Source organism: Lethenteron reissneri, chromosome 55, assembly GCF_015708825.2.
Source record: "Lethenteron reissneri isolate LAM-NWPU_2019-01 chromosome 55, ASM1570882v1, whole genome shotgun sequence".
Classification (NCBI taxonomy): domain Eukaryota; kingdom Metazoa; phylum Chordata; class Hyperoartia; order Petromyzontiformes; family Petromyzontidae; genus Lethenteron; species Lethenteron reissneri.
The window spans coordinates 1,706,289-1,728,935 of NC_083833.1; the positions used below are offsets into that span (position 1 = coordinate 1,706,289).

Genomic DNA, 22,647 nt, shown 5'->3' on the forward strand with positions numbered 1-22,647 from the left:
AATCAACGTCGCACGATTAGAGCATTTGCCTGCTGCTGCTGCAGCTGCAAATGTCCACGTGGCGATAAGCCGCTCCGTTGAGCTATCATTTGCGGCCACGTCGCTTCTGAAAAGAGCTACACAGGCCAGTGGCGCCCTTACCTGGTAAAATAAAATACAAGATTTAAAGCTTTTGTGACCGCAGGGATTCATATTCTTGGTTCTTTGGTAAAGTCACGTAAAAGGGAAATATAAAATAATAAAAATAAAACATAATAAAATAAAATTCTCCCGACGTTTCGGCCACAACACAAGCAGCCGTCCTCAGGTGAAGACAGAGCTGTCTGAAAGACAGCGCTCCAATGAACACTGCTAAGCTTGGCAGCGTATTTTAAGCTGGGTGGGAGGAGAAGAATTAGTATCTGCTTCAGCACACACCGGTGTGTTGGAGAGTAAAACCCACGACATTTACAATTTGAGGACTCATGAACCTCTTCACACAAAGCACGAAAAGTTGGTTGCAATTAGGCGTTGAATGGCCGCTCCCTGTCCTCCATTGGCGCTCCTGAAGGCAGTTTGTAGGAAATTCCACGTTGCTATGGCGGGGACGTGTACACCCATCGGACGGTCACTGGTTTTTACGATTTTGCATGAAGTTTTCATGACTGCAAGGATCCATACTCGTTGGTTCTTTCGGTAAAGTCACGTAGGTGAAAATAAAAGAAAAATAACTTTTATTTTTATAAAAAATATATTAATAAAAATAGCTTTTATTTTTATTTTATTTTCACCTACGTAACTTTTAAATCCATTCCCCGTGTTTAGTGTACATGCCGTACAACATGTTTGGAATGGAGAGGAGTAGAGTTGGACATACCTCTGGAACCTAACTCGTTCGTAAGCAGATGAGTCCCTTTATACGATTATGTGAATCTTTAAGTCCGTGCTGCGGCCGGACCTGATGATGCAGCTCCTGCTGCTGATGATGACGACGGAAAGAGACAGTGTTGTACTGTACCTCTGTGTGACTCCGGCCCGGCGTACACTTAGCGTCTCATAACAGAATGCGCCGTAACATTTAACGTAACACTCGGTTTATTGGCTTCACTAAATGAGCAAAGACATATCGTGGCATGGTTTAAATTAACATAGCATATTCTTGTCATATTCATATCATAACCAGAACAGCACAATTGTACAATACGCTTAAATGTTTTGTTTTCTTCTATGTACATTTACATTCCGAACAAAAATACACATCTCGTATAATAATGTATATGTTTATATATATACAGGCTTGCGACGGGGGGGGGGGGGGAAGAGGACACGATCACGGTTGGCTACGGTACGGTGCGAAAGAAGTTCAACATAATACAAGGGACATGAGCGAGTCTGCATGTTGGTTACATTTATTTCAACAGTAAGATCGGCCTCTAGGCCGTGACGCGTGGATGTCTGTCTGTGATCATCATCTCAAACTCGGCCAGTCTATAGGAATGACCGTGATGTTATTATATTATTACATTGATATTTTCCCACGATACGATATGAAATGTCAAGGAGCTAACGATACATCGCGATGTCCGTATCGCCCACAACTTTGCGATCGTATTCGCGATGCTGTTGAACTTTGCCGTCATTGTTGTGCTTTGATGTTTTTTTTTCTTGCCGGAAGGAATGACATAGAGAATGAAGATGACTTTAGAAGTCTTGCGACTGCGGTGTTACCGCACGTGGTCTCTTCTCCGACGTGGGATGTGAAAGCTTGAGTGGAGTAACGCAAAGACCCGACAGAGCAAACGACGAGCAGTAGAAATGTGTTTGTTCTAATGATGCCGAACATGTCACGGACGGACGAGATGAATACCAACACGATGATGTATGGTGGGTATCAGCAGCGTGGTGCAAACACAAGAACGTGAATAACAATTGGGAGAAAGGCGAAGTTAGAATTCTGAAACGTGCGATGAGAAAACGAGAGACTCGACTTGGGACATCGAAGACGCCGCAAGAAGCCGGGGAAGAGAGCCAATTAAGCCGCATAAGCTACTCGAACGATTTGGATGCATCTGGGAGAATCTCAACGCGAAGTTGCTGAGCGATATCGTGGGCTAAGGCTCCATTGGCGGAATGCCACGGTCGCCGAATGGCTTTGATGAAAGGCGCTGCTGCAGTCTACTTAACAAAAGTCTAGCAAGATTTAGTGACTGCAGGGATTCATCTTCTTGGTTCTTTCGGTAAAGTCACGTAGAAGGGAAATAATAAAATAATTCTCACGACGTTTCGGCCACAACGCAAGCAGCCGTCCTCAGGTGAAGACCAGGTCTGACCTGGTGAGAATAATTTAATTGTTTCATTATTATTATTTTATTATTGCCCTTCTACGTGACTTTACCGAAAGAACCAAGAAGAAAAGTCTAGCATTGCCATGTGGAATGGTCATCGCGCACATGCTGACACGCTCTGAGTTACGATGATTTAAGCGAAACTACAAATATGATGACGTCATATTTAACTATACCATGCCGTCAATTCGTAAGTTAAAATAATAATCGCTGCTCTGCAGGAATGTTACGGTTAATGTCGATTACCGAAGACACTTTCATTGTAAAGTTTGTAATTTCGTAAATATTTTGTCAGGGAAAATGTGTCTCCATTCTTCGTTACATTTTAAGTAATGTAACACGAGCGACGGTGATCGCTGCGCTACGAACCCGGAGACCCGAGTTCGATTCCCGCTCACGGCCAACAGCGGTGACGATTATCTGAATTGGTCCTGGGCCTCCCCCGAGGTCGATTCTGGGTCCTCCGGTTTCGTTACTCCACTTTTAGAATCGTGCGTTTTAGAAAATTTGGCTGCTGTGAATGTCCACGTGATAAGCCACTTCGTTGAACTATCATTTGTGGCCAGGTCGCTTCTGAAAAAACACAGCTACACAGCTCAATGGGCCTTTTGAAAAAAGCAAAGTTTAAATAGTTTAAGCGGTGCGGTGTGTAAACATCGCCACTAGGGAGACAAAGGCGGCCGGGCGTGGTGTTGGCCACCCATCCCCTCGTGTACCGTGCCGGCCTTTATAGGTGCTCGCTAACAGCACTTGCCCCTACAAGTCTGCTAAGGCTGCACGGGGGATATTTGTCTTTGTTGCGTGGTGACGGAGCAGTTAGGACGCAGAGGTTGGAAGGCGCTCTGTACGGAACGTGAGCATGTGGCCAGCAACGTGGACTTTTTATGTCGATGTTAAAATCATTACTACTATTACCAACGAGTGCATTCACAAGTGCTGATTTGATTGATGAAGGGGGTCACCTGTTACTGGACTAGCTCCTGATAGTGTGTGGGGTGGTGGCGGGTTTATCGATGCGTTTATATTTACGCGATGTAACCCAACACAAACTCTTATTATGCGTAATGATCATCTTGGCGCCGTGCTGTAAACAAGTGATGACCATAACCAACCCATCTCTCTACATGCCTCTCCAGTTATGTGCTATGAAGTAGGGCCATTACCTGAAACGTCGACCTATCACATACCCTCTATTTTCCTTTTCAAGCAGTGCTATTAGACGAATACGTTGCGTTTTCTTTTGTATTTGTGTGTGTGTCTGCGCGCGCGTTAACTATGGAACGGGAGTATGTTCTAGCTACGGAACGTCGACGCATGTAACGCCACTCCGAGCCCGCATCACGCTCGCGTAAAGTAGACATCCCCTACGCTTTGGTTCCGAAAGAACAAAAGAGTATGGATTCCTGCATTCACGCAAGCTTCAAATCAAGACTAGACATCCCTTACCGTGCAACTGCCCTCCCACGTGTGAATTGCCATCGACATCCGAACCCCCTTGGGCCTTCAAACAACCCGGAGGTTCACCGCTCGTCCCACGTTTACCAAGTCACCGCGCCGACGAATGAGGCGGCTTACAAGCCGCACGCGCCTGATGATTGCGAACTGCGTTCGGATGATGATGACGATGGACGCGTGTAAGCATGTATGTGTCTATGTTCGCGTGTGTGTCACACGTGACGTGAGAGCATGCTGCTTCAGATGAAGACAGTGATCTGTGTGTGGGTAATGTATTATCAATGTGTTAGTCTGCATGGGGAACAGGTAGCGTAGCTGTTAGCGCGCTGCGCTATGAACCCAGCGACCCAAGTTCGATTCCCGTTCACGGCCAACACCGGTGACGATTATCTGAACCGATCATGGGTCTCCCCCTAGGTCGACTCAGCCTCAAATGAGTATCTGGTGCGGTGTGCAAAATCATCGCCACTGGGGAGACAAAGGCGGTCGGGCGTGGCCCTGGCCAACCCACCCTTTCGTGTGCCGTTCCGGCCTTCATAGGTGCTCGCTAACAGCACTTGCCCCTGCAGTCTGTTAGGGCTATACGGATGCGGGTGCCGTTGAGCAACTATGAGGCGCGTGCGGCGTGCGTCGCGTGCCCGTTTCCCTTCGCTTGCACTCGAAAGGAAGAGGGCCGACGGCCGACGGAGGGCGCGTGGCTCGTGGTCTGTCGCGAGGATACGCGGGGTTCGAGAAGGCGCCGTTCCGCGTGGTCGACGTTTGCTGCCGCCAGTGGCGACGCGTGCGGGATGATGACGCACCGCCACACCCCGAGAGGGCATCGGGATGGCCGAGTAACTTCGCCGATGAATCGCCGTGGGCGTGTGAATATTTTTTTTCCCGGAGGAGAACAGGAGATCGAAAGAGGGGGGTCACGAATTTAAAACTGTCAACGTGGTTCCATAGCATCCGAACAGACCAAAGCCGGTGTTGGAAATTCCACATTCTTATGGCAAGGCCGAGTAATTTTATTCTACAACCACAGTTGACTTCCCACAACGTAGTACTCGATGTATCGACCCTATACGCATGGACATGAACTAATCTTTATCCGTCGACGTTTTCATTCCACACTGATTCTTTTGGGAGGTGGGGGGGGGGGGTGGAGAGAGGGGGGGGGTACTCTGCTAAAACTTTCTCCGAGTACTTTAATGGACAAGGGAGACAGGAGGAGGCGGTGCACTTCTGATGAATGGGTGAACGGCTCCCTTCCCGTCAGCCCCCTGGAGTAGATGTAGGATTAGACTACTAGAGGTCAGGGGGTTGAAGGTGGACATGGATGGAAGAAGTGGTGATGACATTTTGTTTTGGGGGGGGGGGGTGGAGGGAGACCTTAGGACTCACGACTGAGGGCCGAGTAGCCAAGACAACCCAGGACCTGGAACCTGGAACCCAGGAACGAGGACCTGAAGACCCAGGCCCATGATGAGTGTAATCAAGACAGCCCATGACCCAGCGACCTGACAACCGTGTCCTAGGAAGAACCTTAAGACGATGAAAACAGGGCCCCGGGAGGCCAGGGAGCTCCCTCCCTCCACATCCACCAAGAATCTCCCTCCCCCCCCCCTCTCTCTCTCTCCGGCGTCGCGCTTATTTCCTCCGGCCGATGCGCGCCATGAGCTTGGCGTTGTGTGCCGCCTTGGAGCGCGTGTCGCTCGCCTTGGCGTGGTCGATGAGGATGCTCAGGATGTTGGTGGGGACGTCCAGGGACAGCGCGAACTTGGCGCCCTTCCCGGCCCGCTTGCCTTGCAGGTGCGCGTTGGTCCTCCGCCCCTTCCACTGCGCCGAGCGCCACGAGCCTCCCGCCCTGAGCCCCAGCTGTCGGTCTTCTACCTCGTTCACCTCTTCCTCGTCATCCTCCTCGTCATCCTCCTCCTCCTCGCCGTAGTCGCTCTCCTGGCCGCCGTCGTCGCCACCGCCATCGCCTGCCGCCGCCGCCGCCCTGGATGGCGCGCAGCTTGTGGTGGTAGCCAAACGAGGAGAGGAGGCGGCCGAGTTCCCCGGGCAGGAAGGAAGGGACCCTCCTGGCCCGGACTCACGGGACCCGAGTTCGCGCCCCGACACAGCAGCAGGAGGAGGAGGAGCCAGCGGCAGCACGTGGGAGGCATCGCGCGGGTCGTGCGTGGAGCCAGCGGCTCTCCGCCTGCACAGCGGGGGAGACGAAAGATACAAAGATCCCCCGTATAGTCTTAACAGACTGTAGGGACAAGTGCTGTTAGCGAGCACCTATGAAGGCCAGAACAATACACGAGGGGGTGGGCGGCAAGCACCACGCCCGGCCGCCTTTGTCTCCCCGGTGGCGATTTTTACGCACCGCACCGGGTCCTAATTTGAGGCTGAGTCGACCTAGGGGAGGCCCAGGACCGGTTCAGATAATCATCACCGGTGATGGCCGTGAGCGGGAATCGAACCCGGGTCGCCGGGTTCTTAGCGCAGCGTAGCGCTGACCGCTACACCACCGTTCCCCAAACACACACGCACACGCACAGACGCGTGGCCTCCGTGGGGGTCAGAGGTCCGGCCGGTGGGCGGAGGTGGTGGACGCGGGTGGCCGAGTTGTTGGTGACGTTTTGGAGAGGAGGGGAGGGCTTCAGGACACTCACAGCCCGAGGGTCCCAGGCCAGTGGCGCAGTAACCGCATTCTATCAGCTCAGGGGGTTCGGCATTCGGACAGGTGGGAGGGGAGCCCCAATATTTGATTTGCGCATTTTGCGGAAGCCAAACGTTACCGCGCTAATTGAATTTAAATAAAACGTGGAACGTAAATGAAAGCGTTTTCATAAAAAAAAAACAGACCGCGTTTTAAATGGGTGTGTTGTTCTTTTACACTGTGGAAAACATTCCTCGTGGTGGTTGTCAAGGGAGCCCCTACCCGTTGCTTTGGCCACGTAGGGAGTTGGGGTGGAATGGGGGGGGGGGGCAAGGCACCCCCTGCCCCCCAGCGAGTCACGCTACTGACCTCGGCTCTTTAATCCAGGACCCAAGACAACACAGAACCTGGTGCCTGGAACCCAGCCGCTAGGATGTTCAGACTAAGGACTCAGAAGGCAAAAAACAGGACTTGGAACTCTTCGGATCGAGTGCCCCAGACGACATACGACCTGGGACGTGCAACCCAGGTCACCTCCATAAACCAAGGTGGCCTCCGTGTACATATATACACGCGTGTACATATACACGCGTGTACATATACACGCGTATACATATACACACGCGTGTACATATACACGCGTGTGTACATATATACACACGTGTACATATGTACACGCGTGTCTATGTACACGCGTGCGATGCGCAGCGCCTTTGTCAATCCACTGCTGGACGAGGTCGTCCCTACGCCTTGCGAGCCGTGTGGGTTATTTGACGATGGTGATTAGCGCGGGTTGTGGTGAAGGTGGACAACACAGACGTGAGACGCTTAGAACTACAGTGCAGTACACTACAACAATGGGTGTTGAATGCGCTGCCCTCTGCTGCCAACAACCTGGCCACGGTGGTCGCCCACTGACCAGCGCTGTCAGGTTCAACCCTGCTTAGATTATGACAGAGCGCATCAGGTGGCCAGATGTTAACTACCTCGCCTGGTTTACACGAGGTCGTGTGCTTCAATCCCGACCCTGAAGCCTCTACGTTTTGAGTTTGCGGTGTCTCTCTCCCCGCGGATTGTTCTCCGGGTCCACCTGGTGTTTCCCTTCCACATTTAGAATCAACACGCGATTCGAGTATTTGGCTGCTCTACATTCGTGAGTGTGATTTGAGTGGCTTCCTGTTGTCCGGTGAGCGTTAAGGTGAGTTGTCCACGTCACCCCAGTTTGTAGCAAGGGAGCTGCCCTCTGATCTGACGCTGCGTTCCCACGACCACGATGATAGCGCCGCTTGCTAGGAGGGTTCGGGCACGTGGGCCGAGCTTGGAGTCTCGTGGCAAAGCTGCCGAGGTATGAACCGGGACGGGCTCGCTTTGCTGTGGGAGCTACCCCACGGACATCTGGGCAGCCCTCTAACACATGGGGGTCAAGTCTTGATGTTAACTACCTCGCCTGGTGTACAGGAGGTCGTGTACGATCCCGACTCTGACGCCTGCTGTGTATTTGGAGTTTGTGGTGTCTCTCTCTCTCTCCCCGTGGTCGCGCGGACTTTTTCCTGGGACCTCCGTTTTGTCACCTCCACATTTAGAATCAACAAAACGGGTTGAGAATATTTGGCTGCTGTGCATCTCCACGTGATGATAAGCCACTTCGTTGAGCTATCATTTGTGGCCAGGTCGCCGCTGAAAGATAGTTATTTAGCTCAGTTCGCCTTACCTGGTAAAATAAAATATGGTTAAATTTATATCTTTCTGGGAAAAAAATCTGTGTTAAGATATTCTTGTTTCTTTCGGTACAGTCACGTAGAAGGGAAATAATAAAAATACAAAACAATAACATTCTCACGACGTTTCGACTGCAACACAAGCAATCATTATCAGGTGTGAAATCCACAGCAAGAAAATTTGAAAAAAGTGGCGTTTTTTTCTTAACGTCAGCACCACGGACAGCGATTTGCCAGTTGGTCAGATGGACGAGTCCATCTATGTTCGGCAAGACATCAACTCTGCATCAAGCACACTTATTTATGGCAAAACATGCAAACATTCTCTGATAATCTATGCGCTGTCTTTGAAAATGATTGGCCTACACCAGAGCCAGCCTTCTTGATGCTTTGCAAAAGATATCTCTTTGGTGACTTTACCGACAGACCCAAAGAAAATGAATCCCTGCAGTCACGAAAGCTTTAAGTCAAGATTTATACCTCTTTGGTGTTTGAACTTTTTAACGTCTGTTTCATTTCCAGAAAGGGTAAAAACTATTCTTATTTTTCATCAGTTTAGTTTACAGTTTTACACCGGTCGAGATTGCGCGAAGTTGCGGCTCATTTGGTGATGGAGGCTGCCAGGCAGCGAACGAGGGAGACTTTCATAACGGCCGTGTCAGAGACACCAAGCCGGCACCGCTGATAAGAGCCGTGTGTTTGAACCTCACGGGTTTCTGCTCCGAGTCATGAATAACAAATCACGTCGCTTATTGAACAGCTGGTAAGTGTACAGCCCCTGGGCCAATCCACTGCTGTGGATTGAGGCTTCCCAATGAACACCTTGTTTGACCATACTTCGCCGCGCTGCTGGTCACTGCAGACTCGGCGCAATTGTCACACGCCACTGATGTTAGCCGTGGCCGGGAATTTAACTCTGGCGTCCAGATTCGTAGGGCAGTGCGGTGCTAACCACTGCGCCACGGCCCCACCACTTTGCCGCAGTTAGAGCGATTCCCCTCCGATTATTTTGCAACGGTAATCGAGAATTCCCTGTTCAGAGTGCGACATACATGTGTGTAGGGGAGCGGTGGCGCAGTGATTAGCGCTGCGCTACAAACACGGCGATCCGAGTTCGATACGCGCTCACGGAACAACATCAGTGAAGAATATCTGAACCGGTCCTGAGCCTCCCCATGGTTGACTCAGCCTCAAATGAGTAACCTTGTGCGAAGGGGCAAACATCAGTAATGGGGAGACAGAGTCGGCCGGACGTGGTGCTGGCCACACCCACAAAAGTATGTTAAGGATATACGGGGAATCTTTGTCTTTGTGCAATGGGGTCCCTTGTACAATGTATGTACACGTGTGTGTGTGTGCATATGTGGAGAGTGGTGGTTTAGTAGCGCGCTGCGCTACAAACTCGTCGACCCGAGTTCGATTCCCGCTCACGGCCAACACCGGTGACGATTATCTGAACCGGTCCTGAGCCTCCGCTTGGTCGACTCAGCTTCAAATGAGTACCTGGTGCGTAAAAACATCGCCACTGGGGAGACAAAGGCAGTCGGGTGTGGTGCTGGCCACCCACTCCCTCGTGTGCCGTTCTGGCCTTCATAGGTGCTCGCTAACAGCACCACTGACGATTATTCCGAACCGGTCCTGGGTTGACTCAGCCTCAAATGAGCACCTGGTGCGGGGGGGAGGGGGGCAAACATTGCTAGGAGGGAGACAAAGGCGGTCGGGCGTGGTGCTTGTCCACACACACACACACCCCTCGTGTAGCATGCTGGTCTTGTGTAGGTGCAACTCGCGAGAAGCGCTTTCCGCAAAAAGTGTGCGAGTGAGTGCGTCTCCTTACCTCTTCGCGGCAGTTTCTCCGGTGGCAAGTGGCAGCAGTAGCAGCAGCAGTAGCAGCAGCAGTAGCAGCAGTAGAAGCAGCAGTAGCAGCAGCAGTAGCAGCAGCAGCAGTAGCAGCAGTAACAGCAGCAGTAGCAGCTGCAGGACTCGCGTGGCGATGGGGTTGGCGAGTCGAGAAGCGCCCTGGGAAGTCGGTGGGGCTGCTCCCCCTCGCCACAATCTCTCTCCTCTCTCTCTCTCCCTTCGCTCTCGAGAGCGCTGCTTTTTAAGCTTTCGGCCCCCGTCTCGAGTGATTATGAAGAACGCGGCGAGTGGGTTGGGGGGTTTATTAGCGCCGATACATTGCACCCCCCCCCCCCCCACCATTCCTTCCCAAGGGCTATTTAAAGCTCAGCCTAGACGCGTGCTTTCATCCACCTAACTTCTGTGCCCCCCCCTCCCCCGACCACCTCTCTCTCCTCCCCTCCCTCGAACCTCTCACCTCCAGCTCCTTCCCGACTCTCCCCACTCCCCTTTCATCTCCTTTCCATCCCCTTCTATCGCTTTCCCCATGCACAGCCCCACCCAGGGATGGTGTTTTTTTTTTCCCACTCGCTATTATTCCGGAAACGCTGATGGCTGAGTGAGGTTGGCCCGGGAAGTAGGAATTATCAGCGTAAGGCACTGCTACTACTACCACCGCTAGACTGCAAGGTACACTTACCGCACCTCCGAAAGAAGCTCAACATACACACCTACAAGTTGACAACTATACTGCGTTATTGCGCCATGTGTTTCCTACGATTAGGAAACACATGGCCTGTCCATTTCATGGACAGGTTTTTAAAGTAGCGCAGATAAACTGCGGCGAGCTGGATGCGACGTGCCGACACAATATCCCGGAACGGTGTTTCTCCGCTGTTCCGGCGATAATGAAACGCGTTCTGGCAGCAACCTTCTCCAGGAGCTCAAGGCCACTGTCGAGGTCCGCTGGCCACACCGCACCGCGTCCGAGTGGCCGCATCCCCGCATGTCTCCCAAATCTGAATTCTCGGCCCTCGAAGCATTCTGCACGGCGGAAGGCATCGGGATCTCGCCGGATTTGGAAAGCGAAGCAGGACGTCGAGCCAGGCTCGCACTGCGATTGAGGAAGGGGTGGAGCGGTGAGGACATCGCTCCGTGGCCTGCGTGCACGATACGAACCTCGGCGAGCCGAGTTAGATTCACGGCGTTGTGTGTACGCACGCACGCACGCACGTGTGTTGAACTTATTTCGCACCGGTGGCGAGTGATATCTTGAGGGGTGCTGGATCTCACTCTGCCAACAACCGCCCCCCTCCGTCCCCCGTCCTCTTCACTAACCCGCACTGCCCAGCGCGGTGAAGTATGGACACTGGAGGTTGTGGGTTCGATCCTGACCCTGACCCCTGTTTATTTGGAGTTTGCAAGTTCTCCCCGTGGTGCGCGTGGATCTTTCTCCGGGTCCTCCGATTTTTCCCTCCACTTGTAGAAACATCACGCGTTTCAGAGCATTTGGCTGCTATAAATGTCCACGCGATAAGCCACTTCGTTGAGCTATCATTTGTGGCCAGGTCGCTTCTGAATATAGAGCTACATAGCTCAATGGGCCTTTTGAAAAAAGAAAAGTTTAAATAGTTTAAGCAGTGCGTTGTGTGAACATCAGCACTGGGGAGACAAAGGCGGCCAGGCGTGGTGTTGGCCACCCACTCCCTCGCGTGCTGTGCCGGGCCTTCATAGGTGCTCACTTACAGAACTTGCCCCAACAGTCTGTTTAAGACCATACGGGGGATCTCTGTATCGTTTGTTATACGTGGGTGTGCTTGGGTAGAATGATTACGCTTGCGAGATAATAATGATCAGAAGAAGCCCCTTTGTCAATCCACCGGGATGCCCGCCCTATCGACCGTGGGGTTTGTTTGACCATAACTCGCCACTCTGCACCACCACTGAATGTGCATATCTGTCGATAGCATCTCAATATACAGAGGACCCGCAGAGCTTGGGAAATTGTTGGCGCCCGCTTATCGTGCCGCTTGTCTGCGGTTCCTGGCGCCTCTGCGTCGTCATCTGTCGATACGAGAGTGAGCGAATACTGTGCCGCGTGACAATCTGAGATTTCCCTTATTATATGAGACGGGGTTTTTGAGCGTCATAGTAACGTGGAATGTCATTCAGCGGCTGAGGGGAGAGAGAGCTTGTCCATCGCAATTACAGTCAAATCATCACAAGCTCAAATTAGTATAGAGACGGTTGTCATGTATTAAGTAAAACACTCAGTTTTACATGCAGCGCCATTCATACAAAGCCTCACGGCGCTTCACAACAGGCTGCCAGTAAACAAAAAAACAACCCTTAACATTAAAACTAAGAGGCAAACAACCCACACAGACGGATACGCAAGAGAGAATAAAAGTGGTTTTCAGACGAGTCCTAAAAACCTGGAGTGACGGAGCGTCCCTCAAGGTCTGGGGCAAGGAATTCCACAAACAAGAGCCAGTGCTGGAGATTCCACATTCCTATGGCGGAGGAAAGTACATCCAACCATTTTTAAAACGTTCTCACAAAGTGGTACCTATTGTATCGACCCCGGAGCAACGATGGTGCCGAGGCAATCCCAACAACGATTTGAATTCGCAATTTTCAAAATTGCGAGCCGCGCTCTCTCTCTCTCTCTCCCACTGAGTCATCTATGGTCAGATAATTCACATTTATAGGTGTGAGCTAATCGCAGTGAAGAAGTGTGGACATAGTCTCAGGTGGGGGAGAGTAACGTCCGGCATGTGTAGATAGGAAGCAGCGTTAAACCTCATAATTCCCCAATAACCCTGCCTCTCTGGCATATTCACGGCAATAATATTGAAAGGAAATAAATGCGTTTGCTCAGGACATAGGATTTTAATAAAAATGTTAGCGGTTGTATTTCTACTTCAAATAAAGGTGAAAATATAATTCGCGTAAAATTATTAGACGACGCTATTGGTCATATGCTACGAGGCTTATACATGTATTAATTTAAATATATTTAAAATCATCCAGGATAATGCATTAAAGAGGGCTCTGAGAATGGTGATTGGGTGGGTGGGGATAACGACTCAGAAGGCTTGAGTTCAACTATAAGTTTCAGCCGCCTGTGATTAATCAGAATCAGAATCTTTATTTATACTGCAGGAATCTGATGAGCTATAAAGCTTTTTTTCACAGATGTCCAACAGGGGCACGGGGTCAGAACGCTTCAACAACAAACAATACGAAAACGCGATAGTGATACACAAACATGATCAAGCGTAGTTAGTGGCCGATCACCATTGGCTGCACACAAAATAACCCCGTCACATCCAAATGTCTTTTTTGCACGTAACTTTGGATAACATTCCAACTCTGAAAATAAACAAAAACCGTGTAGGTTGACCGTCATCTGATGAGAATTTCTCTGATCGCGGGGCGCTTGGGAAGAAGGGATTGTTCACTTCGTGGTCTGGATTATTAGTCGCTGGAATAAATCTTTAAAGTAGTTCTGTGGTCTCTGCTTCTACGGTGCCCAGGTGCGCCGCGGTATTTTCTAACTGATCAACAGAGACACGATGAAACCAATTTTTTTTAATTAACAAACACACAGACACACGGACTTCGGCGTCAACCAATTAGACAGACACAGACATTGATTCATATTCTTAGGTTTTTTCGGTAAAGTCACGTAGGTAAAAATTTTAAATTAATAAAAGTAAAATAAAAATAAAATAATTTAATTTTTCTACCTACGTGACTTTACCGAAAAAAACCTAAGAATATGAATCCTTGCAGTCACGAAAGCTTCAAATCACAGACATTGATCCATAATCGTTTTTAGGGGTTAAATCGGCTGGTTTAGATCGCGATATAACCCCAAAAAAACTCTATCATGGATGCTATTGGCCGCGAAAGCCTACGTGTTAAACAGACATCGATATGAAACGATTAGACAGACGCACGTGCGATGCGCACTGACACACAGGAGAGATACGACTCCCCGCCGTGAATGGGCTGAGCCGGGCGCCCGCCCGGGTCGGGGACTCAACCCGAGCTCTAAACAACTGCGGCTCTCATCGAGTCGCCGCGAGGAGGCCCTAGCGAGTCGAGAGTGATCGAGGGGTGAGAGGCCAAACGACGCGATTGTGGACATTCCACATTTCCGTGACGGCACCGAGTCCGCTCGTAGCGGCGCATCGGTGCATGACTTGAACATGAGACGCACACACGAAGGAAAAAAAAACACAATCCCCAGTACAGCCTGAACCGACTGTAGGTGCAAGTGCCGTCAGCCAGAATCTATGAAGGCCAGCACAGCACACGAGGGGGTGGGTGGCCAGCATACAAAGACAAAGATCCCCCGTATAGCCTTAACAGGCTGTTAGGGCAAGTGCTGTTAGCGAGCACCTATGAAGGCCGGAACGGTACACGAGGGGGTGGGTGGCCAGCACCACGCCCGACCGCCTTTGTCTCCTTAGTAGCGATGTTTTCACACAGCGCCTGGTCCTCAATTTAAGCTGGGTCGACCTAGGGGAGGCCCAGAACCGGTTCCAATAATTCTCCACTGTGGTGCATTTCTCGAGAGCAGGAATCGCACTCAAGTCGGCGGGTTCGTAGCGCAGCGCGCTGACCACTGCGCTGCACTACCGCTCCCCGATCGCCGCAACGATCACATGAACACAACCTCCACAACGACACGAGGCATCGACATCTTGCCCCTGTGTGTGTTTCGTTTCGTGCAGCGTGCGACAAGACGGCCGACGAGTTCCCCCACGTTGCCGTGACAGCTCCTTCGTCGGGAAAGAGTTGCCGCCCATCAAAGTTCAGTCGCAGAGTCCAGCCTCGACATTCACCAGCTCCACTGCCCACTCACACCACCCCCACACTCACCAGCCCCACTGCCCCACACTCACCACCCCCACACTCACCAGCTCCACTGCCCCACACTCACCACCCCCACATTCACCTGCTCCAGAGCTCGAGCTCGGTGCGCAGTGAAAGAATACACAAAACTCCACATTCCGCCCAACCAGCGCTCTTCGCTAATTACATTATCAGATGTGGATGCCACTTTCGCCGATAAGACATCGTGAGCGCTGAGGGCCACCACACATTTGAAACCATTGGGCTTTGACAGGCAGCACGATCATGGAGGGGCGGGGGGGTACATTTATATTGCTGTCGGTGGACCGCACGTCAGGGGCCTGCACTCAAGGCCACGGGGAAGGCAACACGCTCTGGACTGCCTACAGCCAGATCGTGTCCCACACACACAGCGGCGAGCCCCGCCTGTGTCTGTACGAGTGTTGAACTTCTCTCGCACCCTACGTCGTCAACCGTGCTGATCGGGGAAGGACAACGAACGCAACACGAGCAGCCGTTGCAGTGGAGATCACTGTCCCTGGGAGCTGCTCCGATCGTTGGGCACGCGGAGTGTGGCCGCGGCACGAACAGAAAAAACACAAAGCAACACCACACAGGGAACCACTTGTTTTCAGCAGCAGCAGCAGCAGCGAGAAATCTACACGACGATACCGGAACATTTGAAAATTAATGGGATTAGTTTTTTCTACATATACGTGGAGACAGTGTGTGGACTAGCGGTGACTTTGCTGTTTTTTCCAGGATGTTTCTGTTGCGTGTAGTCACTTTGAGATGTTCATGTTTTTGTTGTGTTGCGGTTGCACCCGAGTCAAGAGCCGTATGGCTCACAGGGTTATACCTAATGAATGAAAACTGAAAAAAAACTACCGGTGCGTAAACAGGATAGGATCACAACAGAGACAGTCTATACGCCTAGCGACCCAAAGGGGGAATAACCAGGCCAGGGAACTAGGAGGGGAACGATCTGGAGGCTTCGGGAACGTTGCGAAAGAGTTCGAGAAGAGGATGAAGGGGGGGGGGAGGGGCGAGAAGCGAGGTTCAGGGCTGCCGTGGGAGTCGGGGTCATCGCTGTCGTCGCTACGTCCTCAAGTCGTCTCCGCGTCATCGAGTCGACGCTGTGAAGAGATCGAGACATACACGAAGAAACCCTCGACAGTCCGTGCCTCCCAAGTCGTTACACATCTATATCGAGAGAGCCCGAGGATGCACTCATTTGTTATTGGTGACATCGGTTCACTTTTCACTGGAGGCTGAAGGCCCCCCCCCCCTGCCACGTCATGGCGTGTTGGTCGTGAGCTGGTCTGGTTCCCTCTCGTGTTTACTCCATCCCCTCTCAGTCAGTGTCACATGGCGGGGGGGGGGGCGGGGAGTCAGAATCATTTGCTCGGCCAATCTGAATGCGACTACGTTGGTCCGGCACGGCGTGCCGTTACTGATCACGTGAACAGCTCCGCAGTGGAAGTGGACCAGCAAGGTGCACGTCTCGTGGACGTGATCATACCGCACCTCCCGTTGGCGCGGGTGGCTGCGTACGATGCGAAATGAGTCTAACGTATACATAGGTGCATATACGTCCGTTCCTCCCTCCAGTCAGGCAGCCAGCAAGCAAGCAAAACTTGTTTATAATATACCGTACTGTCGTTTGAAGTATGACCGAACGGATTTATGTCAATGTATTTCATCTGTGGTGATCACTTTCTTGTTACGTGTATTTATTTTGTTTGTGTGTCATCTGTGCGAGGGACTGGAGAATTGATGCGGCAGCGTTGTGGGATGCAATTATTATTATAAAAGAACCCCTCGTTGAACGGCGGTCCTCCCTCACCTAAGTCCCACATCAAACTCGCAACACGAAGGGAGCATGAAACGGCCGTGTACAGACAGATGGCAAGACAACACGCTCTCGGCTGCCTCCCGCCAGATAGTGTCCCGTACACAGAGCTCCGTCCGTGTCTGTAGGTATGTTGGACTTCTTTAGCACCGTACGTAGCCAACCACGCGAGTCGGGGAAGGACAACAAACTCAACACAAGTCATCTTTGCGTGATGCACCAACCCCAGCCTCGGCGTTAAGGTGCGTCAATCGCCAAAGACAAAGATCCCCCGTATAGGCTGAACAGAGAGTTGGGGCAAGCGCTGTTAGCGAGTGGTACCGATGAAGGCCGACACGGCGCACGAGGGGGTGGGTGGCCAGCACCACGCCCGGCCGCCTTTGTCTCCCGCGTGGCGATATTTACACACACCCGCACCGGGTACTCATTTGAGGCTGAGTCGACCTAGGGTAGGCCCAGGACCGGTTCAGATAATCGTCACACTGGTGTTGACCTTGAGCGGGAATCGAACTCGGTTCGCCAGGTTTGTCGCGCGGCGCGCTAACCGCTACCCCACCGCTCCCAACCACCACCACCAAGCGACCCCAAACTCCAGATAAATCAGATCATAAACGGCGGACGAGAACGCGCAGCACGACAGCAGCAGCAGCAATACTAATAATCATCTTCATTATCGTCGTGAAAGGTGAACGCGCCTAGGCGCTTCATCTAAACGAGTGGCGCGACCCGCGTGCGCCTGCTGTATATTAACGGCGCGCTTGCTGCCATTAAGCAGGAATATGTCACAGGGCCGCTAAGAGACCCCCCCCCGCCGCCGCCCTCTCCTCCTTCCCCGGGGTCACCACGGTGCACAACACACGCGCAGGTGCCGCTCGCAAAAATTAATTTCTCCGTCTCGACGACGACGACGAGGAGGAGGAGGAGCGTAGTTTATCAGCGGTGGCCGGGGCGCGCCTCTTCTTGAGAGTCACGGCGCAAAGCCCCAAGGGGCGACTTCACCCGGCACCTGCCCCCCACCCCGCCGCCACAGAATATAAATATGCATTCATATAGGAAGAAATCCGATGAGCTATAAAGCTCTTCTTCACAGATGTCCAGGGGGACAGGTGAGCTGCTCCCTCCAGCAGTGGACTTGTCCGTGGGTACCTGCCCGTGGCCTCGTCATTTGCGTTGATTGTATTTGTTAAAATCAAGATCAAATCAAGATTGTATTTGTTATTATTATTGTAGCATGTTTGGATGGGGATGTTTTTTATCGGGTTTAAATCTGTGCTCTGGGGATGCTCTGTGGATTGGTCTCGAGATGTTTGGGCGTTTTCAAAATTAATAACAAAATTAAATATACATTCAACTATTTGGCTATCCACTGCTAGATGAAGGCCTCTCCCCACGCTGTACCAGGCGCAGGGACTATTTGACCATACTTCCCCACGCTGGTGAGTGTTCGTTGCTGAAGGGCTCGCTCGGGTAGAGGAGGAGTCACAGAGGCCGTTGGGATCCTAATGCACTGCGCTAATAGCTGGACCGTCGCTACCATTTGCAATGATACTAAAGTCAATACAATAACAGTAATGATGATGATTGGCTACCGCATCCACTAACGGTGGTGTCGGGGATGCAGGGTTAGGGATTTGGTCACAGCACAATTGGAAGATATAGCGAGCACAGACATCACTTAAGAGGCCGACCCATCATCATCACTTCTCTCTGGGGGTCGATAAAATGTTGGAACTTCCACCCCCAGGCTCAGAGCCACGGAGACGATCGCTTCCCAACGTCGGGTCGAGACGCCCTGGTGACTTTGTGGTGAAAGATCAAGGCGCAGCCCCTGCAATTGCCACGCTCACGCCACTGATTGTAGGAAGGGCCTCCCCCGGCTCTGCACGAGAATGAACTCCACAGGGCCTCCCTAACTAAAAGGGCACTTGGCCCACGCTTCCACGCACGCTGTCCAAACGCCTCGGAAGAGGGGTGGGTGCACCCACACTTGACCCCACCGCACGCGATCTGTCGATCGACTGTGGTGTAGCCATGGACACTGCGGGTTGAACAGAGACGCGGTGGTGGGGGGGGGGGGATGGAATGCAACTTACTCAATGTATCACCTGGGAAAATGAACCGGTGAGTTCTGTGTTCATAGCCCGGCGTGGTAACCGTTGACATCAGTGCTTGAGAGCAGTGTTCTTCACTACTTTTCAGAGGAGGGCGTGGTGTGGGTGGGGTGGCACTTTCGCATTTGTGACCATTGGGGTTTGACAGCAGCAGCATGACGATGATGGGGTGGTGGTGTTTTCACAACGAGCAGGTGGGGGGGGGGGGGGTCGAACACCAGGGACCCGCCAGTTGCACACGGGGTCTTGCAATGAAGAACGGCCGCTTCACGCAGAGTGGCTGCGCGGAGTGGCGCGTGACTTCTGTCTGGAAATTTACAAACCAGGACGTGTGTGCCAAACTTGCTCACGCGCGCATCATGTCCATACGTAGCAGACATATTCGCCTCCGTAAAGCAAAAAGAAACTGGGAAAGTTGTGTTCGTGAGCTTCCAGTAGACGGCTGTTTTAAATGTTATCAGAGTATTGGATGTTTTGAAATATATATATATGTATAAGGTCATGTCTGGTTGTTGATGAAGTGCATCCAATTACATTGCAATCATTTGAAAGGAGTCGTAATGAAGAAAAGAGGACGAACTCTGCGTCACTGTGAGCAGAGACCTGTGGGGTCGGCCCTAGGCGATGATGATGATGACGTAGGAACTACTTATGGAGTCAACCCATTAAATTAACAACACATCTCCAAACTTAATGTGATGGATGTTGTTTGTGTGTCTGTATGTGCGGAGCGATAGTGTAGAGGTTAGCGCGCTGCACTATGAACCCGACGACCCAGGTTCGATTCCCACTCACAGCCAACACCAGTGTGAAGATTATCTGAACCGGTCCTGGGCCTCCCCTGGGTCGACTCAGCCTCAAATGAATACCTGGTGCGATGTTGAAACATCGCCACTAGGGAGACAAAAGCAGCCGGACGTGGTGCTGGCCACCCACCCCCTCGTGTAGGTGCTCGCTAACAGCACTTGCCCCTACAGTTTGTTATTGCTATACGGGGATCTTTGTCTTTGTGCAGTCATTATCTACCGGGCTTGCGACCATAAAACTGTGGCTACATTCGAGAAACGCGTTTTTGTCGCAAATCTCCAAAACTCAAATTTCGACTCCCCCTCCCCTCCCCCCGCTGCAGAAGTTGGTCTTCCTTCCCCAGATCGTGGCACATCACGAGCCTCTTCGTGGGCCACGGCTGTTAACGACGCCGGCGATAAATTATTCCTAGTGCCCTCACTGCTGCCAACGGCAGCCCCCCCCCCCCACTCGCTGGAATTTTATTTGCCATTTAATCAGTGTCCGTGGCCGCGAAAAGGTCTCTGGACAAGAGCGAATTGTCAGGACTGATTGCTCTGCCACTTTCCCCTCCGCGTCACCCCCCCCCCCCCCCCCGGGCCACGCGGAGAGGCCGGCTGCCTGACGTCAAGGCGCCGTTTCTTGATTGTTATCCAATTTGGTGGCCGGGATGCGTGGAGTCGTGCGGTGCCTCTCAACTCAAGCCCGCGACCTCCGAGGGCGCCGGAGAAGAAATTCAATTTAGCCCCGTGGGTGGCCCCCCTCGCAGCGGAGGTCTGCCGGCCAGCGGCCAGCCGCCTGAGCCCGGCAAAAGCTATCAGTCAATCGTTCGAGCAGCCGAGTTCCGATGATACTTTTGCGATTGTGCACGAGAATGGGCGCGTGTGTAAGCAGAACTTTGATCTCTGTCGCCACCATATAAATAACAAATATATTCTTGCCGCCCCCCCCCCACCCCGAAAAAAAGTATATACTTATATGCACAAAAAGTGTTGCTTGCTTTTTGATATCAGGTTGATTGCTTACGTACGGTGCGAAAAAAGTTCAACATTCAAAGATTCCCCGTTTCGCATTAACAGACTGTTGGGGCAAGTGCTGTTAGCGAGCACCTATAAAGGCCGGCACGCGAGGGGGTGGGTGGCCAGCACCACGCCCGGCCGCTTTTGTCTCCCTAGTGGCGATGTTTACACATCGCACCAGGTATTCATTTGAGGCTGAGTCGACCCAGGGAAGGCCAAGGACCGGTTCAGATAATCGTCACCGGTGTTGGCCGTGAGCAGGAATCGAACTCGGGTCGCCGATGTACGACACAGACACACGCCACGACCGCCAAAAGCCTCTAAACTTCTCCATCACTTTAAAAAACAAAGTGGCAATTCCCATCATCGGTGAACCAAGTAGTTCGCCTGCTAGGGCAGCGTGCCACTGAATCCGCCGGAAAACTGGGGCCAAGCAACAACCCCCCTTTGCTAAACCCCGTCGCTTAGTCTCCGCGTACGGCACAGGAGAAGAATGATGATTATGATACATCGCGCGAGGACTGCTCACAAGCCCCGGGCGGCTCGCGGATGAACGGGCAATTGACGGGGGCCACGTGGCCGTGGAGTCCGTTCCTGGGGACACTGCCGAGGGCAGCGCCGCGGCATCGCTCAGACGGCGTCTGCGCCGTTTGGGGGTGGTGGGGGTCGTGGTGGTGAGGGTGGGGGTCGTGGTGGTGGGGGTAGTGGGGGTCGTGGTGGTGGGGGTGGTGGGGGTCGTGGTGGTGGGGGTGGTGGGGGTGGTGGGGGTCGTGGTGGTGGGGGCTGGTGGCGGTTTAGCGCTGTGCCTCGCTGCTATTCTTGCGATGCGACGAAGACGATGATGAGAGCCGCTCGCTAATGGGCTAGGTGGGTGGGGGGATAATAATACAATAATAATGAATATTAAATATGAAAAAAAAGATCATTCTGCCGCGGTGTCACGGTGAGCACGCTGGACTCGCAAATGCACAAACGTCGAAGGTTGCATTCGACCTCCCGGGGCGGCAGTTGAATCCCCCCCCCTCCCTGCCCCCCTCCACCCAGCAACGTGAATGGGTTCCCATCACAGCGAGTCCGATCGGCAGGTCGCGTGTGTGGTGGTGGTGTAAATTGTCGGCGCTCCCACCTCTTCCAAAATGTACAGACGGCGTGGAAGAGTAGGCCAAACACCCTCTAGAGCAGTGGTTCTTAACCTGAGGTGCACGCACCCTCTGGGGGTGTGAGATGCCCTTTCTGGGGGGTGCGAGAAATGCCAGATTATTTTTGGAAGGTAAATCACCTCAACACAAATTATGCATGGACACGAACGTACAACGACTTTGTTTCATCAAACCTATGTCTGTATTTACATTATACCACATTTTAACCATTGAGACGCATAGGGGTACAGGCTGCAGTAAAAAGGTTCAGAGCCACTGCTCTCGAAGGACTGTCACAGAGCGCCCTCCAGCGGAGGCCTCTTCCGCGAGCAGTGACGCGAGCTGAGCAATTGCAGGGCTGCGCCTTTGACCATCGCAAGTGCGAAAGAGCGTCCGGGCAAAATCCTCCCTCTCTCTGCCGACAGACGCGGGCTCAGAGGTTGCGACCGTCATTTGGAGCAACCCCTTTGCATCCAGAGTTCACATTTCAAAGTTGCAACTCGCGCCAGCACGGAGCCGCGGAATGTTTTGCGCGGAACTTGAATCGTGCCGACGGGACGCCCGATATTTTATGGCAATTAACAAAGCCAAGCCACCCGGCAGCGGGCGACGTTGCAAAGTTTTTATTTTTGCATCCTGCCGAAATGCGATGTGTCATAATTACGGGCACTCTCAAAAAATGGACGAGCAATTTTCTCAAATGTGCACGGTCAATTTAAGCTTTTTCGCCCGTCTGGCTGGACATTCGGGATGTAATTATTTACCATCCCAGAAATAGAAATTTGCAACGACAAAAATACAAAGAGAGAGATGAGCGGTAGGGCGTCTGCACCACGAGCTGCCAGTGCACCACCCTGTGCCTCACGATCCAACTGAGATTCGGTGCCTGGCCCGTAGCTCACTTGGTTG

General features: G+C 52.2%; 1 protein-coding gene across 1 annotated transcript; it reads right to left on the reverse strand.

Moving 5' to 3' along the window:
* Positions 1–1,112: 1,112 nt before the first annotated feature.
* Positions 1,113–11,027, reverse strand: UCN3 (urocortin 3). The gene is made up of 3 exons (XM_061574317.1): positions 10,947–11,027; positions 9,964–10,232; positions 1,113–5,961 (listed from the first exon to the last, which is right to left on the reverse strand). Exons 1-3 carry the CDS (start codon positions 11,025–11,027, stop codon positions 5,409–5,411), a joined length of 903 nt encoding a protein of 300 aa, XP_061430301.1. The 3' UTR covers positions 1,113–5,408.
* Between the last annotated feature and the right edge of the window lie 11,620 nt (positions 11,028–22,647).